At 46.8% G+C, this 18,470-nt stretch overlaps 2 protein-coding genes across 4 annotated transcripts; one reads left to right on the top strand and one right to left on the bottom strand.

The window, feature by feature from the left end:
- The first annotated feature begins 316 nt into the window (after window positions 1-316).
- On the top strand, window positions 317-11,964 carry FHL1 (four and a half LIM domains 1). Of its 3 annotated transcripts, none has more exons than XM_010086467.1 (6): window positions 317-353; window positions 8,515-8,696; window positions 9,407-9,584; window positions 10,094-10,263; window positions 10,832-11,018; window positions 11,810-11,964. In XM_010086467.1, the coding sequence occupies exons 2-6, from the start codon at window positions 8,541-8,543 to the stop codon at window positions 11,962-11,964; spliced, it is 846 nt and encodes a 281-aa protein (XP_010084769.1). In that variant the 5' UTR covers window positions 317-353; window positions 8,515-8,540. The 3 variants fall into 3 exon arrangements, with proteins under 3 accessions (XP_010084769.1, XP_010084768.1, XP_010084767.1); XM_010086466.1 differs by lacking the exon at window positions 317-353 and adding an exon at window positions 520-633; XM_010086465.1 differs by lacking the exon at window positions 317-353 and adding an exon at window positions 520-633 and having other exon boundaries at window positions 11,807-11,964.
- A 2,683-nt stretch (window positions 11,965-14,647) lies between these two features.
- On the bottom strand, window positions 14,648-18,001 carry LOC104471208. The gene is made up of 3 exons (XM_010086464.1): window positions 17,809-18,001; window positions 16,445-16,740; window positions 14,648-15,090 (listed from the first exon to the last, which is right to left on the bottom strand). Exons 1-3 carry the CDS (start codon window positions 17,919-17,921, stop codon window positions 15,083-15,085), a joined length of 417 nt encoding a protein of 138 aa, XP_010084766.1. The 5' UTR covers window positions 17,922-18,001; the 3' UTR covers window positions 14,648-15,082.
- Between the last annotated feature and the right edge of the window lie 469 nt (window positions 18,002-18,470).

Raw genomic sequence — 18,470 nt, 5'->3', positions numbered from 1 at the left:
CTGGCAGTAAAGCTTCAGTGTGACCCTCATGTCGAAGGCAAGTCTAACCTTCCTCGTGAAGGTATCTTCTGTTCCTTCTGTAGGCTCTTGGCTGTGTCCCCAGGGGTACAACCCACGTCCTTTCTGGGCAGCCCCTTGCTGGTTCTTGGGACTGCAGCCCCTCTGGCCCCCATGGGGCTGGGATCCACCTCTTCCCTTCAGTCAGAATTAATGTTGAGTCTGTAATTTAGCTCAGGACTGTTATGGGACACAATCTAGCTCTAAAGCCAAGGCCAAATAGTACTAGCATGGGGTCAAGTTCCTGAGGCACACTCTGCCTTTGGGACTAATTTGGGTGCTGAGTAGCCAGGCAGGTATTTACATGTTGCCTACAGAGACCTAGAGGTCTCTGGATCCTATTCTTCTCCCTTGGATCACCTAAAATGGTAAGAATTTTCAAGGGGGATTAAGGTTGTGATCTCTGGGGAGGGGAGTGGACATCTGGTAGGAGTCCTGTCCATATTAATAGCCTCCGTTTAAATGTATGTTATCAAATGGGGCAGCTCCTAATCAGCTAAGAGACGGTGAACTCCCTTGCCTAAGGGGCTGCCTGTGACTTTGGGCTGCTAATCATGGCTTTCCACAGGCACACAGGTAAAATGGACGTGCTGCCAGGTGTTGTGGGAGAAGCCCCATGTGGGCAATGCCTGGTAAATGGGGAGGAAGGTTTTGCTAGCAGGCTCCTGCATCAGAGAAATAACACTTTTGAATGCAGCCTTAAGCCTCAGCAATCTGCAGCTGTAACTAATGATGGCAAACGGGCTTATAACCCGTGTGGGGGACTGGTGCTGGGAGCGCGGCAGCGGCGAGGGGCACAGGTGGTGGTGGTGGCCTCGTGTATTTTATAAAATGCCTTGGATGGCAAGTGTTTTTGTATCCAGTGCTGTGGGAAGGCTGGGGCTCAGCTGTCATTTGAGGAAGACTAGGTGAATGTGGGGGACGATGCTCCTCCTTGCAGCAAGCTCTCTGGAGCAGGGGAAACTCGCAGCAGAGGGGAGCGTGCAGAAGCCCAGCGTGTAAACCCATATGGCTTGCTCTGCTCTGGTGGGAAGCTTGTGGTTACTCGCTCTTCTCTCTGTTTGTCTTGTAGATCAAAGGGGCTGACCCCCACCAGTGACAGGGAAATGTTAACTTTTCCTTCCCAGTAACACTGACAGGACTCCTGAGAGCGTGTTTTTCATGTTCCCCACAGCATGCATATGTGATGTGTCTTCTCATCCGTGACTAAACTCCTCTAGCCCTCCAGTTACAGACAATTGAAAGCTCTTTGGAATTTTTAGAAGCTTATCCAGTTCTTAGAAGCTAACCATGTTGTGTGTGTGTCCAGCATGCGTTTACAGCCCTGCATCACAACATACAACAGCAGTGCCATTGCATCTCTTGATGAGACGTGCCCAAGGGGTGGACATACCTGGGGAGGCAAGTTTGGGGCGTTGTTCCCCTGGGCATCAAACTGAGCTGCTGCACACTGGGAGCCAGGGGACAAGTGGTGCTCACAAGACTTGGTTGGGGATGTAGAGGCTCTAAAACTGGGGAGGAAAGTCACAGCATGCTGTTCAACTTAATGCTCAGCCTCCCAGGACAGGGCACGGCTGTGAGGCTTCTCGCATGGCATGTAACTGCTTAGGATTTGCTTGTGTGACACAGATAACATATTATACAAGGTACCTTTCTGCCTAAAATCTGACTTCTGTGGTATCATTTTTAAACATCTCAAAGGTGTTTAAAAGAGCAATCCATTCAATTAAAATTTAAGAAGACATTTATTTTTTAACTTGAGCCCACAAGACTGACCAATGCTGTAAGATCTGTCCATTATACTCTCAGTTGTATCTTTCTTTTCTTTCTCATCTTCCTCAGGGAGATGTTCTCTGGGGCAAGGACCTGTGGATTTGATGTTGTGCTGTAGTATAAAATGCTGAAGTGTGTTCTGAGCAGATGCTACAGTTGGAGCGCTGCCACCAAGTCACATCTCAGTGTGCGCTCCCGCACCCTGCAGGGAGCCCTGCTCACTGGGACAGCCGCAGTGGGGTGCAGTGGGGTACAGTAGTGCCTGCTCTGGGGAGTGAACTCCCTGCAGAAGGAGGCAGCCTCATGTTTGGCTTTTGGGGGCAGCTGGGCATGAGAAGGGCATCCAGCTACTGAGATGGGGGCAGACCCATGCATAGCTGGGAACATAACTGAGGAGTCTGAAAGGTCAAAGCTTTAGACAGCTACAGAGTGAGTTAGCTGCTGAACAGGACTTTTTTGCTTTAGCCGATTTGGTTTGTTTTGAAAGGTTTGAACTTCTCTGCTTAAACCCTGCCTAGGTGTTCAGATTTACTCTAGGCAGTGGTGCTGTGCACACTGGGAGCCTTGTTAGCCTCAGCTGAGCTCTGTATTAAGTGCAAAAGCAAGCCCTGGAGGAAGTGTTTGCAGGGCTGGAGCACTGTGTTTTTTTAATAGCACGTCCCTGCTTCCCTGGGGAACGGTGAAGACTTAATAATGATTGGGATGTGCTCAGGCATGGTGGCAATAGGACCTCAGGGAAAGTTTTTGGCAACTGCCTGAGGAACTTGGAGCTCTTCTTGTTCTAAATAAAGCAGCTTCCATTTTATCAACAGACTAATTTTTGAATTATTGAGTACGAGACTCGCACGTGCCCCAGCCTGGCAATGGGAGAGCGCAGCTCTCCACTCGTGACTGCCAGCTCTCCCAGCAAAAACAACCTGCAAGTGAATTCTTTCTTTCCTTGTTGCCCAGGGCAGCATGCCAGTGACCTTGAGGTGCAGTCCTGAGTCTTGCTTTGCATTTTGGATTAATGGGACTCTTCTTTTAAGGGTATTCCCTGGTATTTACAGCAAACCACACAAATACTGCATAGAGGAATACTAAGAATAGTAACTCAAGTGACAGACCAGGGATGCCAGGTCCTGAGCTGAAACAGGCAGGTGTAGCCAATGCCTGGCCATACGGGGGCTGTGTGTACTCAGTCTACTGAGAAAAATAAAACTGATGGAGAGTCAAAAAGCAATTACTCTTTTCCTTCCATTATGCCATAGAGTGTGCAGCTGTGTGTAGGGCAGAGGGTTAAGACCTTCAGTCTCATCTTCTTTCCTAAGTGGCAGAACAGTCTGTAAGGTTTAACTATGGTTTCCCTGGCTGTTTATAGAGACCACGCTTCAAGTTCTTCCTTTGCGGTTTATCACATTTAAACATATTCCCCAGAGACATTAACACATATCCTGTGCTTAGTGCTTTGCTTATCAGCTATGCTTCAGCTCCCTTTGCGGAGTTCTTTGGTTTCATTTGTTGTGCAAACCACTGAGATGCTGCATTGTGGTAGGTAGCCTGTAGCCAGACTGAACCAGCCCGGGGCAATGGGGGACGGGAACCCACGGGAGAGGCATGGGGTTGTTAATAATGCAATAGCTTTTGCATTAGTGGGGTGGCACTTCATCGGTCTGTACCCTTCTTTCCATCCCAAAGCTTGCCCTGCTGCAGGGTGCAGCCACAGCCCTGATTGTGACCACTAGCTGGGACAGCCCTGTGACTGCTCCACAGCATGGAGTCAGCATGACTTGAGGTGTGCGGAAGCTGGTGGGGCTCAAACGTTGGAGATCTTTATTTGAAAGATGGAAGGCATGGTTGTCCAAGGGCTGAGGAGCTGCTTTTGAAAAGCAGCAGGACAAGTGGCTAACTGGCACCTCTGTGGTCAGGTAAATGTTAGGGTTGAATTCCAGTGGGTCTTCGTGCCAAATACCCCGATACTTGAGAAGGCCACTGGTCTGGCCAACCGCCCTCAAGCTGTAGCCAGATCCATCAGGAAGCGACATTTAGACAGCACCCTGCCAGGGCTGGTGGCAGAGGGACATCTTACTTACAGGGGGGGTTAGTTTGTGGAAATATTACTGAGTTTTTCTTGAACTCTTATTTTTATTGAGGGTCCCCTAGGCTATGTAAGGATGGACACGTGCTGCACTTACCCCTCTCCCCGGCAGCCTGTGCTCTCTCTTCTCACCTGCTTCTCCCCAGCAGAACATCCTCTGCGCACGGACGTTAGCCCGGGCTGGAGAATAATTCCAGCCTGTCCATACTTTCTCTGTTTCTAAATCACCTTCTGTGGTCCTAGAGTTAAGCTGAAATGGGGTTTGGATCAGTGCACATCCTTGGGGTATGTGATTCTCCTGGGGTTAAACAGGAGACGCTTAACCAGGCTGTCATCTTGCAGACACTGTAGTCTGGTGTAAAGGTACAGCCAAAGAAACTGTGTTACATGAACTTCCAAGCTAACACAGGTGCACATACTGCTGTCGTTTTAAGCACGCCGCTGTGAAATGAAGCACAAAGGTACAGCACTCAGGTTTTAGTGGTTAGTTGGAGTGCTGAGTTTTGCGTTGCTGTGGCGTGGTTGTACCACGGCTGTGAATCCCTGCTGTGTGCTCGGCAGCTGCTGCGCAGCTTGCACGGGAAGCTATGCAGCATGTGCTAAAATAAAAGCGCCAGGGAAGAATGAGGAGGAGTCACAGTTTTTCCGTAAACGCAATGTGTCCTTAGTTTCATGACTTGCCTATTTTCCAGAGCAAAGACAGGCCAGGGTTAATATACCTGGAGCTCTGGAAAGTTAAGCCGCGGGGACGTGTTGCAGCCGGAGGGTGAACAGGTTATAAAGGAAATAAATATCTCCAAAAACATGATCTGCTGCCAACCAGGCTTTAGAAGGTTTGTTTACTTTTTTTACAGAGCACAACAAATATCTGTTCTGTCTACCTTCTGTGAGAGGGGACAGGACTGCTTAGGGGAGCAGCAGTAGGATACTAGATGCTTCTTCCCCAGGGCAGCAGAGCTCTAAGTCTCCATGGACGTTTGTTCCACTCTGGGAAAATGATCTGGTGGTCCCAGCAGAGCTGCTGCCGGCACAGGGCCCCGCTCTGCCACAGACCAGCGGCTTTTGGGGCTCTTGTGTACCAGCTCCCACGGGAGGGTTGTAGGAGACGGTCTGGGTGACATGGGCTCTCGGCATGGCATGGGTGAGCAGAGACCATGAGCAGCCAGCGTGTTTGTTGGGACAACATGGTCAGTGTTTGCATTCTCATTGCAGGCAAGGGGACAGAGGTGCCTTTCTGGGCTCTAGATGAGTGTAGAGATGACACTGAGGGCAGAAAACTCCTATAAGAGCTGGAAGAACATTCATGCCACAGCCTATGTATCAGAGGGGTTTTTTGGTCCACGAGGTGTCACGAGGCAGGCAGAAGCTGGCCTGCCTGCCTGCACAGCCCAGCTCCTGTGGCTGTCAGGTGCAGCATTAACCTGTCTGTCCAAAGCTGCTGTGATGAATGTGTGTCTCCTGTTAGCGCATGATGCGTTACATGGGAACACAGGATTGTGTTACACCTTGAGCCATATGTTCACAATTAAGTGTTCTGATTGAAAGCAACCCTAAACCCGAGATCAGGAACACTTCGATACCATTTGCCCTGGGACTCTGCGCAGTTGCATTTCTTCTAAATAAAACCCACTTGCTTGATAAAGCTCTGCAGAGCTGGCCATGGCTCACATAGTTTCCACGTTTCCCAGCTGTTTATTTGTTTCATTTACTTGAACTGGTACAAACGCAACCCTTGGCGTAGTTGTCAGCGGGACATGGCTGTCTCCTGACCTTGGCAAGGCAGTGTTTCTGGACCTCGGTCACCGTAAAGTGCAATTCCTGCCAGCTAGGCGTCCAGCCTGCTTCTGTTAGCTTTAGGGGAAGGGGAAGGGTGTGAGCCTGGTCCCCACCTCTGCTGTAGCCTCCCTGTGCAGTGCTCCTCGCCAGGACTATTTGTCTTGCTTTCTGGAAGAGAAATCCTCCAACTTGTTCTCGCCTGAAGTTATCGAAAGGGTGACAAAAAGGAGGCAGTGAGATGACTCTCGGATTTTAAAATCTGCAAAGTAACAGTGTGAGTCCCCATCTCCTGTGTCCTCTCCCAGTTCCTTCTTGGCTTGCAGATGGTACTGGAGAAAACCAGCTCCTTCATGATCAGTGCCCACAGCATCTTCTGCTGCACCCATCCAGAAGCTTCCTGAGCCCAGAGACAAGGCAGAAGAGCTCGGAAATCATGGCAAAACGTTCATCTGCAGGAAGGCACCTCCTTGGGCTGGTTGTGTGGGGGCTGCTCGCAGTGTGCTGCCAACAGCACGTTACTCTCAAAGAAAAAGAAATTGGGTCGGCAAAGGAGACAGAAGGGCAGTAGCCACCCCTTACTTCTTGCTGCGGTGCCTGGGCTTGCAGGGCAGGGCTGTGCCGTGGTCAGGACCTGCAGGGGTTGATGTGTGCTCGGCTGGCGAGGTCGCTGGCACCGCTGCCTCTGCTGCAAAGCCCCAGTCCTCACAGGGGTGGCGGACACGATCCCTTGGCCCCAGGGGCTCCCGTACCAGCACGGGGATTTCTCACGCTGACAGGTCTAGCCGTGCAGTTGATGGTCCATCTAGAATTATTGGGGTGGGCAAGTATCCAAGAAAAGCTGTGTAAACAGGTCCTCGTGCCATAACAACATGGCAGTCCTGCCTGTGCAGCATCCTGCGGCCAAGGGCTTGCCCCCTGGGGTCCCACTGACCCTCCCCTGCCGTGGCGGCACAGCCAGGAACAATGTGCCCTCTCTACACCCCAAAAACCCCTCACCCCTGTTTCAGTTTATAAAGGTGCTGTGCTGGGGCTTGGAGCAACACGGCTGAAACGAGCAGCTACCACCGTGCCACTGAGCTCTGCCAGGAGCAGGAAGCAAAGCAGCCCTGAAACCCCAGGGCTCGGGAGCTTGCTGGGGTGGTCTGAGGTGAGGCTGTGCGATGGCGGTGCTAACGGCCTCCCTGACCCCACAGCAGGAAGCAGCAGCAATTTATATGGCCTGGCTGCATCCTTCTTTTTTTTTTCCTCTGTGCTGGCGCTGCAGCTCTATCAGGAAAAGAATAATTAAATTTCCTCTTGGCAGCCCCCGTTGCCAGACTGCTGCTGCATCTCCAGTCCAGTTGCTGATGGTGCAGAAAGTTCAAGGCTGTGTCCCGGGTTGTTGTCTGTGCAGGGGAGACGGCACTTTGTGGTGCTGGGAGCTGTGGGGGCACAACCAGAGCTGGAGCTGCATTTCTGGGGCTTGCGTAACTCTGCCGGAGCTGTTGCAGCCCTTGTGGGAGCGTTACTGGCTCCCTCTGAGGAAGGGGGTAGGGAAATGGAGGGAGCTGTTACCAGAGGTAGTCTGGGAGGCTGGGACTGGGCGTGAAGGCTGGGGGTGGGTGTCTGGGGAGAAAGTGTGAGTGTGCAAAATCCTCTGGTCCAGAGCCCCACGCCCACTGATGTGCTGGCTCCCTGGCCGTGGTGGAGCATCAAGCCTCGGCAGAGCCCTGCTGGCATGGACTGAAGTTTATTGACATGTAGGGAGATCTTTTCTTGTTTTCTTCCTCATGACTTTATATGTGAAAGCCTGGTGAAAAGAGGCAGCTGGAAGCCACACAACTATCCAGCACAAAAGGCCTTGGAGGGCTGCAGCTGGCTGTGGGCTTGGGCTGGAAACATGGAAACTATTCTGCTCCGCTCATGGTTGGCGGTGACTGCTGTGTACAAGTTATGCGGCACCTCAGCCAGGACCTCACTGCAGCCTGCAGTGGGCCTGGCTGAACGAACTCAGCGGCTCTCAGTGACTGAGGAGGTATCATTGTCCTTGCTTGATGTGAAATACGTAAATAAAACAGTCTGGTATCCTTCCTCTTAAGAAGGTGATGGGGATGCTGGGGTGAGCAACCTTAGCAGGAGCACGCTGGCAGCGGGCGGGACCCCAGGGGCAGAGAGCTGTGTTTCTGTGCTTGGCCAGAGCCCATCCTGCCTCTCTGCAGGCAGAAATCTAGCATCCGTATCTTGGATGGCTGTTAAGGGAACTGAAAATATTTGTGTTACTCATGCACTGCTTATGCTAACCGTAGGGGCAAGTGCAGGGCTTCCAGGAGGCAGGGCAGCCCCGGCCCTTGCTGAGCTCCCGAGGGCAGCCAGGAGTCAGCCCACATGGCCTTACTGCAGCCTGGACTTTCCCGAGACTTCATGGTATTCCTCTGTGTCCTAATGGCAATTCGTGACGGGGGGGGACGACGACATCCAAGCTGCCTTCTTTAGCGGGTGGATGAGTTTGTGCTTGCTGTGACCAAACCCACGCTGTCTCCTGCGCCCAGCCTCCCTGAGGGTAAGGGTTTGTTAGCCTGATCTCGATCCTAAAGGCAAAGCTGGAGGCACCTGGAAAATGCCAGTGCAGCTGGTAGAGAGCTGTCGTGTTTTGTAAACCACCGAGTTGCCTGATAGAGGCTGTGCTGGCACCGCAGCTGCCTTCTCTACCAACAAGCCCTCGAGGAGCGTGACAGCACCACATGCTCACTGCTGAGCTATCCGTCCTCCTGATACTTATTTGCACAGACCCAAGAAGCTGGAGCAGTTACCAGGGCTTCAGTGCTGTAAGGTCACCCTCCCTCCTCTTGCAGGGCCTGGCAGTTACACCGTGGGCACCATGTCGGAGCGCTTTGACTGCCACTACTGCCGCGACCCTCTGCAAGGGAAGAAGTACGTGCAGAAAGAGGGCCGCCACTGCTGCGTGAAGTGCTTCGAGAAGTTCTGCGCCAACACCTGCATTGAGTGTAAGAAACCCATCGGAGCTGACTCCAAGGTGAGCACTGGGCAGTTAAATGGGTGATGAGAAGACAGGCAGATGCTCAAACTTCCCATTTGTTTTCCTGGGTCTGGTCTGTGACCTTCTGTGCAAAACCAAGTTCTCCTATGAGCCCTCTGGCTGATGGGCCACGTGGTCCCTGGGCAAAGGGCCAGAGGCTTTGGGGCACTGCAGCAGGGATGCTCACGAGGGGCTGCTTTTGCACAAGAGCTGATTTCAGGATCTGGATTCAGCCACGTGAACTGCTGCAAATGCTGAATTGTCCTGAAAAAGAGTACTGCAGGTAATCCAGAAAACTCATCTTATGGGCAAAGCACTTGGGAACCCAGGGTCTGATTTTTGTCAGCTTGCCAAATGTTTATTGTTTCATGTTTATAGCAATAATAATGTACAGCTGAGCTAGAGGGAACTTGACAGAGAAGCCCACACTTTCAGAACCTCAAATCTCAAAGTCATTGGTTTGAAGCATCTTCTGCTACCTCAAAAGTCCCAAATGAATGTGACTGTAATTAAGCCCCTTGCATCACTGAGTTTGGTCAACTTTAACTGCTTGCAGATGAGCTGCACCTTCAGTCACCGAGTGTGGACATGCTTAGGAACTAACGAGAACCTATCCTTTACCACTCAGGCTGATGGGGCAGTAGCTTGGTTTTAGGGCTGCTCAGCAAGAGAGGGCTTACTGCTCACTCTACTTCTGTTCATTCCAGGAGCTGCACTTCAAGAACCGTTACTGGCATGACAACTGCTTCCGGTGCTTCAAGTGCTACACGTCCTTGGTCAATGAGCCCTTCATGCTAAGAGAGAACAACAAGGTTTGGTGTAGCAACTGCACCGCCGCTGCCGATGCGCCCAGGTGTAAGGGCTGCTTCAAGCCCATTATTGCAGGTACTGGTGCCAGTGATATGGGCACAACTGCCAACTTCTGCTCTGGGGCAAAACCATGGCAGTTGATCGAGCCATGGAGGCTGCAATCAGGAGTATGGGCACCATAGCGGAAGGCTGGAGCACCACAAAACGGTACAAGTTTTGAGTGTTGCTCTCACTGGGCTGTTTTATGCAAGTATTGAAAGGCTGCTCTGCAGTTAACCCTCATGTGGATAGTTCACCCTTGTAGTTAGTCTTAAACCATTTCTATCAAAAGCTCTGCTCTGTAAATCAAGGTCCTCTTCTCAGAAAAGCTCAGGCAACTGCCTGACAAATATTTTAAGAAAATCTAGAAGGCCCTGTCTAATGTCAGATGCAGAAATCAACAGCTCAGCCCTTGTCCGTGTTACAATTGAATCCTGAGCGTAGCTATGGCCAGGTCTTGCCTACAGGTGTGCTACATTGCACAGGGTGGGGAGTTTCTCACATGCCTGAACTACCACCTAACAGATTATTTCTGTCTGTTGTAGGAGACCAAAATGTTGAGTACAAGAAGATGGTCTGGCATAAGGACTGTTTCACTTGCAGCCAGTGCAAGCAAGTGATTGGATCTGGGAGCTTCTTCCCCAAGGGTGAAGACTTCTACTGTGTCTCCTGCCACGAGCATAAGTTTGCCAAGACCTGTGCTAAGTGCAAGAATGTAAGTCCTTCTGCTTTGCAGTTCAGCTGTCAGCACTAGCCCTTGCGTGTCTTTTGGAAGCTGGGAGAGTAAACCAGTAGACAGATCATGCTGGAGCTGTACCAATGCTTATGTTCTTTCCCTGAGACATTGGTGCAAGCATCTGGTGGTGTGAGAGAGCTGATGGTTTGCACATTGCAGTACCTGAGAGGGGCTGTAGGGGTATCTGAGAGCAACTCTGCTGGAACCAAGTGGGTGCTGGCCTTCCACTTGCTTTGGGGATGGTTTAAGCTCTCTAGTAGGTATTGTGTATTAAAGCAGTAAAACAATGTTTTATAAAATAGCTGTTTTACACCTTTTACAACGGATTAGTGTAGCATTGCAGTCACTGCTGGTAAAATAAACTATTATGAAAGCTCCAGGCATGCAGGATGTCAGTCTAGAGGAACTCAAATGCTGCACCATTGCAATTAAAACTTTGAAGAGATCTTCCCCCCTGACAAAGACCTCCTGCCCTGCACCCCATGCCTGCATCACCTCTCCTGCTCCCTACCAATCCTGAAACACACCTCTGCTCTTCACCTCCTAGCCCATCACTTCTGGAGGCCTCACTTACCAGGAACAGCCTTGGCATTCGGAGTGTTTCATTTGTTCCAACTGCAAGAACCAACTGGGCGGGAAGCGCTTCACAGCTGTAGAGGATCAGTTTTACTGTGTTGAATGCTACAAGGAGTGTGTTGCCAAGAAGTGTGCTGGCTGCAAGAATCCGATTACAGGTATGTTGGATTAAATGCAGCTTGAGGGCAACGGGTGCTTAAGGTCAGAACAGCGATCCCCAAAGACATGCAGCTCAGAGGCCACTAACACCAGAAACAGGTCTAGTATCCCAAACCCACTCCCAGCAATTTACATGTGATCTAACTATGAGCCATGTGCTCTTGCTGGATGGAGTCTGAGTGAGTAACTGAGCGCTTCGCCCTTTGCATGCCTCAAATTTACCTCCTTCAAAACTTTCCCACCTAGAACTGTTCCCACCTCTATCTTACTCTGGGAACCTTAAGTCTAAAAAGAGCAGTGTTTTATTGCCCCAAAGTGGGATCTGTGACATGTTAAATACATCAGGAGCGAAGCAGTTACTGCATCACAAAGCTCAGCCCTGAAATGTGGGCACTATCCTGCCGGATCCACAAGACTTGCATTTTAGAGCGTGGATCTGAGCCCGTAACAACGAGGTAGGGTGTTCAGCCCAACCTGTCCTTGCTCTACATCTTGATCTTTCCTTCAGCTTAACTGTTTCCTGGAGGAGGGGTCCAAGGGAAAAAGCTCATTGCAGAGACAAGCCACACCTGCCTTGTGCAAAAAGCTGCCTGTTTGTCTAAGAGCAGCACTACTGAGCAGCAAACACTGTGCTTGAGTTGCAATTTTGGTTAGTAGTTTAGGCATACAAATACACTCTGCAAGGCTACAGAAGCACAGGAGGCAGTAAGGGGAGTTGCTGTTTGGTGGGCTAACCCAGCCACGGGAAAAGCTACTATCGCCGTCCTATAATTGTTTTCTCTCCTAGCAGGATTTGGAAGAGGAACCAGTGTGGTTAACTACGAAGATGAATCCTGGCACGATTATTGTTTCAAATGCACAAAGTGTGCCCGTGGTCTGGCCAACAAGCGCTTTGTTTGCCATAATGGAAAAATTTACTGTGCTGAATGTCCGAAACGACTGTAAGGAGCAGACAGCGAGTGCTGTAAAATGGATTGTAGAGCCCTGCTTTCCAAAACAGGCCTGGGTAAATGAGCAGGTTTTGCATGTTAAGAATTTTAACTTTTTCCATTTTAGTATAAAACCTAAAGTAGCCTCAAGAGACTGGGTTTGACTTTTGAAGCTCCTGCAGTACAAAAGCATGTAGTATTGCAAAAATCTAACTTTGCTTCCAAGTAACTCTTAGGGTAAAGGCTTGAAATGCCATTAGATTTGGCATTAGACATCCACATACTACATAATCTGTGTGTGGCTTAAACTAAAACAAAGCTAGTTTTAAGCTTGTCTGGTATACATTTACGCTTGGCACTTAAATGAAGTAAGGTTTGACAAGGCATGTGTGCACCTCAGAAGCAGAGATGCAAAGATTGTATCTAGGATCAGAGAGATCCATTACTATGCTTTTACAAGTACAGGTACGTTACATACATCACACCATTAATAGCAGCTCAGTAATAAAGACCTTAGCTTACCCTACCACACCAAATAGTAGCACATGTATGGAATGGCTTCATCTTACATATAGCAACGTTTTGGCAGTAGTTAAGTTTCCATAAACTTGTTTTAGTCTTGATTTCTGCATGGTTTGCCCAAAAAGTTTTGCTCATCAGCTTTTTTTACATTGTTGATTAATAATTGTGTATAGATAGCCTCATTTAAACCATTAACAAGAAGTAAACCTTTCAACTACAACAAAATGCACATGCAGTTAGAAGTGCCTTAAAAAAAAATAGACAACGATAGCTCTCCTGTCGTGTCAGTGTACGTTTTATGACTTAATAAAAATGAGAGTAGTGCCTGCTCGGAGTCCTACAGTCTGGAAAATTGTTTTTTCATTTTGCTATCTTGCACAATTGACACCTCTTATGGCTGCGCTACTGAGATCAAGTCTGATATATTGATACTGGCAAAGTAAAGAACCAGCTGTTCTGCCATAGTGCCCTTAAATATCTGAGGACCAAAGCAACAATTTCCATAAACTATTTTTTTTTTTTTTAATATATAACTGACACTGGACCATCTGCCAAGAACAGCCTGTGTGAAAAAGCCCTTTGGAGAACAGATGTACAGCCACTGTCCATACACCGATCTACCACCCTTCACCATCCTTAACACTGGTTTAAGGTTGCTTTGTTTTGTTTTGGTTTTTTTTTCTCGTAGCAGTGGCTGACACCATACAGAAATATTTATTAACTGGACACTGCTCTAGTCATTCCCTTTTGTTCACAAGCACCTACCAGAAACAAAGAGCCTTCACAAGAAAAACAAAAGGCAGCATCTTGCTACGTTCTTGACAGTCACTGCTCCGCCGTGGCCTTGGAGCACTGCTGCACCCACCAGTAGAACATAAAGATGCTGGTGCCACGAGTAAAAGGCAAAGGCTTACAATGAAAAGCAAGTTAAAGAATTCAACAGTTATGAACACGCCATGGGCATGTACACACAGAGCAAGATCTGAAGGGGTTAGTACAGATACCTTCCCAGCCACACCAATGCAACTGCCACAGAGGCCACTAGCTTAAGGAATAGGCAGTGTGGAGCAGTTAGAGCAGGACGGGAGCACATCTCAAGGCAGGTCAGCAGGGCAAGGGGTTGGAGGCTCCTAGTAAGGTAATGTTTAGCATTACAGAAATAAAGCATTGTTCAACTGCAAAGTTTATTTAACAGTATGCACGTATTTACATAGAGCTGTAACAGATCATTCAACAAATAATATCAGCACAGAAAAAAATATCGGCATCTTTTTTGTTAGAATGATTGTCTCTGCCAGAATGAAACAGCTATCGTACAAAAATACATTTTCCTTTTACCTAAGGCACTGCTCTAAAGTCTAAAACAGTTCTACCGTATTCTGAATAGCAAACAGCGAGAGTAAGAAGGCTGAGGGTTTCCTATTGTAACTGCCATGTCGAGGAAAGAACACATTTAGTTCCAGGAAAACTATTTGTATTTAACCACTGCAAACACAGCTGCCATTTGGGTGATTCATCTGAACTGAGGTTATCAGCCAATGATTTATAGCAGGATTTGAGACAGCTGTTCTGTAATCTCTTAGCCAGTATATCTGTTACAGGAGACATAAGAACAAGACTGCATTATTACTTTTAGTAGCAGTTTTCAGAAGATTCTTAGTTAATCTCTTCATGCTGTAAAAAGCAGGCAAGTTTAGGTTAAATAGATTACTTAATGCAGGCTTTAGGGGAAGGGAAATATATATGCAGCTTGCAGCCACCGTTATAAAGCTAGAACAGGAACACTCAGAATAATTAACATGAACAAAACACGACTTCCGTGGTCTAATACTGTTATGTACACAATAAAATAATACTTCCATGAGTGGAGATAAATAAGTAATTCAAAAGGAAAATATTTTAAAAAGCATGACATGTTAAACTGCACTACAACAGACACATCTAGGTACTCAACATTTTTGTAACACATTAGTGCATATGCTGTAAAATGTTTTGACGTTTGCCAATAGATTAAAACATATTAGCGATGGTACAATACTGCATTTTGAAGTTGCCAATATTTTCACATGAAAATAAGGAATTTTTCTTCTCCATTCAAAATTGAAGATAGTAAATTTTGCATTTTTAAATAGCACATGAACCAACAAGTAACAGTGTTTTTCTAGAACATTACAAAGGGCGTTCAGCTTTCACACACTCTGAATGAGTCTTTTATTTCATCAAGGGCCATTTTAGGGAAATGCAAAATCTGGCCAGCAGCTAACTGGGGAGCTTCCAGTGGCACACTGCTGTACATGATATTGATATGAAAATAAAAGAAAGACTCAGGTTACTGTAAAGTCTGTAAAAGGTAAACACGTGATATTTGAGCAAGGAAATTTTGTCTAACAATTAGCTAAACGAATGGAAAAGGAACATCAGCACAACAGTTTCCCTGAAATGTTTCAAGGTGCAAATCAGAAGTCTGTCATCCCTCCCCTGGTGTTTTTATTTTTTTGCAAACTTGAAGACGGATAAAGGTAAACAAGCAGCTTTTCAAAACAAGGCCTTCCGTACTTGGTAAAACACTGGATTACTGAAGTGCAATCAGATTATTTCCAGGTCTCTAGTGTTCACAGTTCTGTCCAAAGAGCAAAGAGAAGAAAACATTTAACCGTCATAACCGTGTGTATGCCACAAACGTCCATCATCACTGTCAGAGTCTACATCCAGGGAGTGAGCACAGAACAACCTGGTCACAGTCCAAAAGCAGCACAGTAGCTTTTTTTTTAATATATATATGAGTATTAGTTTTTCAAAGTTACGTACGTAATTCTTACACCATATCATGTCTAACCATTTTCAAGTTCAACATTCAAAGGCAACACTTTCTTCACTAAGAAGTTAATGATTTTGATCAGAACAAAATGTGATCAGCAGTATCCCATTAAATCCATCTATTCCCACAGCCCAGCTAGTCGTGGCCTCAAGGAAAGTCTCAATAAGCTATGTCCATGAGACTGAAATTCACAAGACGCAGAGTGACAGAGGAGACTCAGGAAACAGTTCAGTCTAGAAAAGTGCTACACTTTAATCAAAAATAGTGCTACACATCACTTAAAGAAAATGTGGATAGCAAGTCTTGTTTTTTCCACTACCATTCAATTCAACTGTTCACGCAATCATTTATCTCACGGAAAGATATCTCCTGCTGTGAGTATGTCCATTTGGGGTTTAGCTCCAACACCAGAGAAGTTTAGTCTTACGTAAACTAGCTTACCGAAGCCTCTCTGACACACTGTGCTGGACTGCATCAGGGTTTGGCTTCTCAAGTACACGTGGCTTCAGACACAAGCCTGCTTCTTTCAGAAAATTCAGAATATTGTGTGTGCAGCTTTATTACTCCTCCCAAAATGTAACACAACCATCTGTGGAAGTTAAGGTTGATGTTACACCCCTCAGTGCAGTGAAAGCCTATTCTATAGGAAGTAGAGAGGACAGCTAAAACCTTGCCAGAGCCTGAAGAGACCTTGTAAGACCATGCAGGTCAGCATCAAAAAGTGACAGAACATGCCCAGGAGTGGGAAGGTCTTGTCTGTACAGTTACATCAGACACCTTTTAAACTGTTAGTATCTTCAAAAGTAACACATGCCATTTAAGACATCTTAGAAGAAGCCTAAATAACAACAGACAGGCTTCAGTGCTGGTAGGAGATACAGGAGCTTCACAGGGGCCCTGCTGTGTCTTTGGAAGAGCCTTAATGTTGGGTTTTAGCTGCTGTCTAGAGCAAGTCCCTAAAAAGGCATCAGTTGGTGACTCCTTTTGACAGAACGCAAGCTACAAGCACTAAAAAAAAGAGCTTTCCCTCCGGTCTACACATTGGAAAAAGTGCCTTGAAAATAAGAAGCTGAAGTTAAGGCAAGGAGAGTAAAAAGCAAGGAAGTTAATGATCTAGGCAGAGGAAGAGACAGGTAGGGAAATCAGCTTGGATTACCTGATGAAGCATCTATAGGTTTGGTCAATGAATTCACTGCACCATCTTCCTCAAAAGCCAATTTGGGACTAGAAGGTAGTGTAGCAGCATCATTCAAGTTTTGATTACAGTTACCAGCAGAGATGCTGTCCGAGCTCAGTTTGGTTGACTTGGAATGTACTCCAACGTCAATGAACTCCTCAAAAGTCCACGAACCAGATTTTCCATTAAGATTCTGAATAAGTCCAATTGTGTGATCAGCTTCATTAACACCCAACTCCACTGAGTCACCGATAACCATTTCTTTTGCAGGGTGGCTAGAAAAAAAGGATGATACTTGTTTACATTTTCTGGATGTTTAACCTTTAGATTCGTTACAGGAGAGCCAATTAGCAGTCTGCGCACTTTGCAAAGCACTGAATATCCTGAAGGGCATTCCCAGACAAGCTGCTCCAGCTGCCATGTGGGATCTCCCCTCCAAGAGCCCACAGGGAAGAATGACTTGCCAACATATACCCACTTTTTACTACACTAATAGCTCTCAGGTAAGATCTGGCTCCAGAAATTTGACAGAAGAAAGCAACAAGTTTAAAGCCTGCACCATTAAAACCCTATTTTAGTAGTGTGCATTCTTCCTTTTTTCTCCAGTTAAGACTTTCGAAACACAAAACTGAGCCTCAGAAGACTAGCAATATTTAAAACAGATCAAAATCTAAACCGAAATCAGAGTGATCAATTTCCATTCATTCTTAAGAAAATAATGAAAATGTCTTTATATTCCATCACTGGAGGAATGAGATGAATTTATCATCACTTTGAAAAAAAGAGTTCACAATGTCATTTCTAAATCATTAGCATTTAGATGAGCAAATGGAACAAGCATCAGAGGACAGATTTTCCAGTAGTAGATGGAAATGCTTTATGTTCAAAAAGATAAAATTTGAAATACTAAAAAACCAAAATCCCATTAAGAGAAGCTTTTGTGTTGCATCTGGTGTTTCAGTGCAACTTAAACTGTTCTAGAGCTTTCTGCAGGTTATTCTTCCTTCTCAGATTCATCTGCTTCTCTCTCGTTTTAATGTTTTGTTAATGAAAAGAACGCTAGCTGTTTCAAGGGAAAAGATTTCAAGCCAATGCCATTCTTTACAAGTGACACGGCCACGTTGCTGGCTATGTGTCTCACTTCTTAGCAAAGTGCCTCTGCGTGAAGCAGTAAACTGACAGCATGCACACGCCACACGCCTGGAGCAAGGAGAGAAATACCACAAAGCTAGCGGGGTGCAAGATTTGATGCAGTGCTATATCCAGCACTACATTTAATTTAAACATAGAGAGGGACTTCTCGTGTGACAGATAGCTGCTCTGACAGCCACCTACAGACTCACCTGGAATCCTTTAATTCAGTAACAAGTAGAGACCCCTCATCACCTCTCAAATCACTTCCATTCATAAATACTTCATTGGCCTTCAACTCTGAATCTTGTTCCTCAGATTCCATAGAGATCAAGCTACGTGCAGTCTCTAAACAACCCTCTGCCACCCCCTTGACTTCCTGGGGTAAGTCAACACCATTCAGCTTTCCTGAATGTGGGGCGAAAAAAGAGAAAGAAAAAAGAAAAAAAGCTTCAGTAACAGAACTGCTACTCTAAATGAATAAAATACAAGTCTCAGAATGACCTTTCCTAGCCAAAACTCGAGGCACTTGGCTTTGATAGAATCATTTCTCTATAGACAAGCTGCTTGTAACAACATGAAATTTCCATCTTTAAAAATACACTTGTAAAATGAAAACATGCATTTCACTTTCAAATAATTTTTGCATGTCATCATTTTGACTGTCTCCTGGCGTACAGAACAGGTGACAATCAACTCTGTTTAAGCAGAGACCCTCCCTGGCATTTCTGGGACTTACATCTCAGACCATCACAGTGCTATTAAGTGACTGACATTTTTAACAAGACACAGACTGGCACTTAAACCTGACCCATCAAGTTTCCTTACCTGGTTGATCAGTCTTCTCAAGACCCAACTCTTCCTCTTCTTCAAT

The sequence above is a fragment of the Pterocles gutturalis genome, unplaced genomic scaffold (assembly GCF_000699245.1).
Source record: "Pterocles gutturalis isolate BGI_N339 unplaced genomic scaffold, ASM69924v1 scaffold6301, whole genome shotgun sequence".
Classification (NCBI taxonomy): domain Eukaryota; kingdom Metazoa; phylum Chordata; class Aves; order Pterocliformes; family Pteroclidae; genus Pterocles; species Pterocles gutturalis.
The sequence above is the reverse complement of the archived record's forward strand: the minus strand, read 5'-3'. Positions and strand labels throughout refer to the sequence as shown.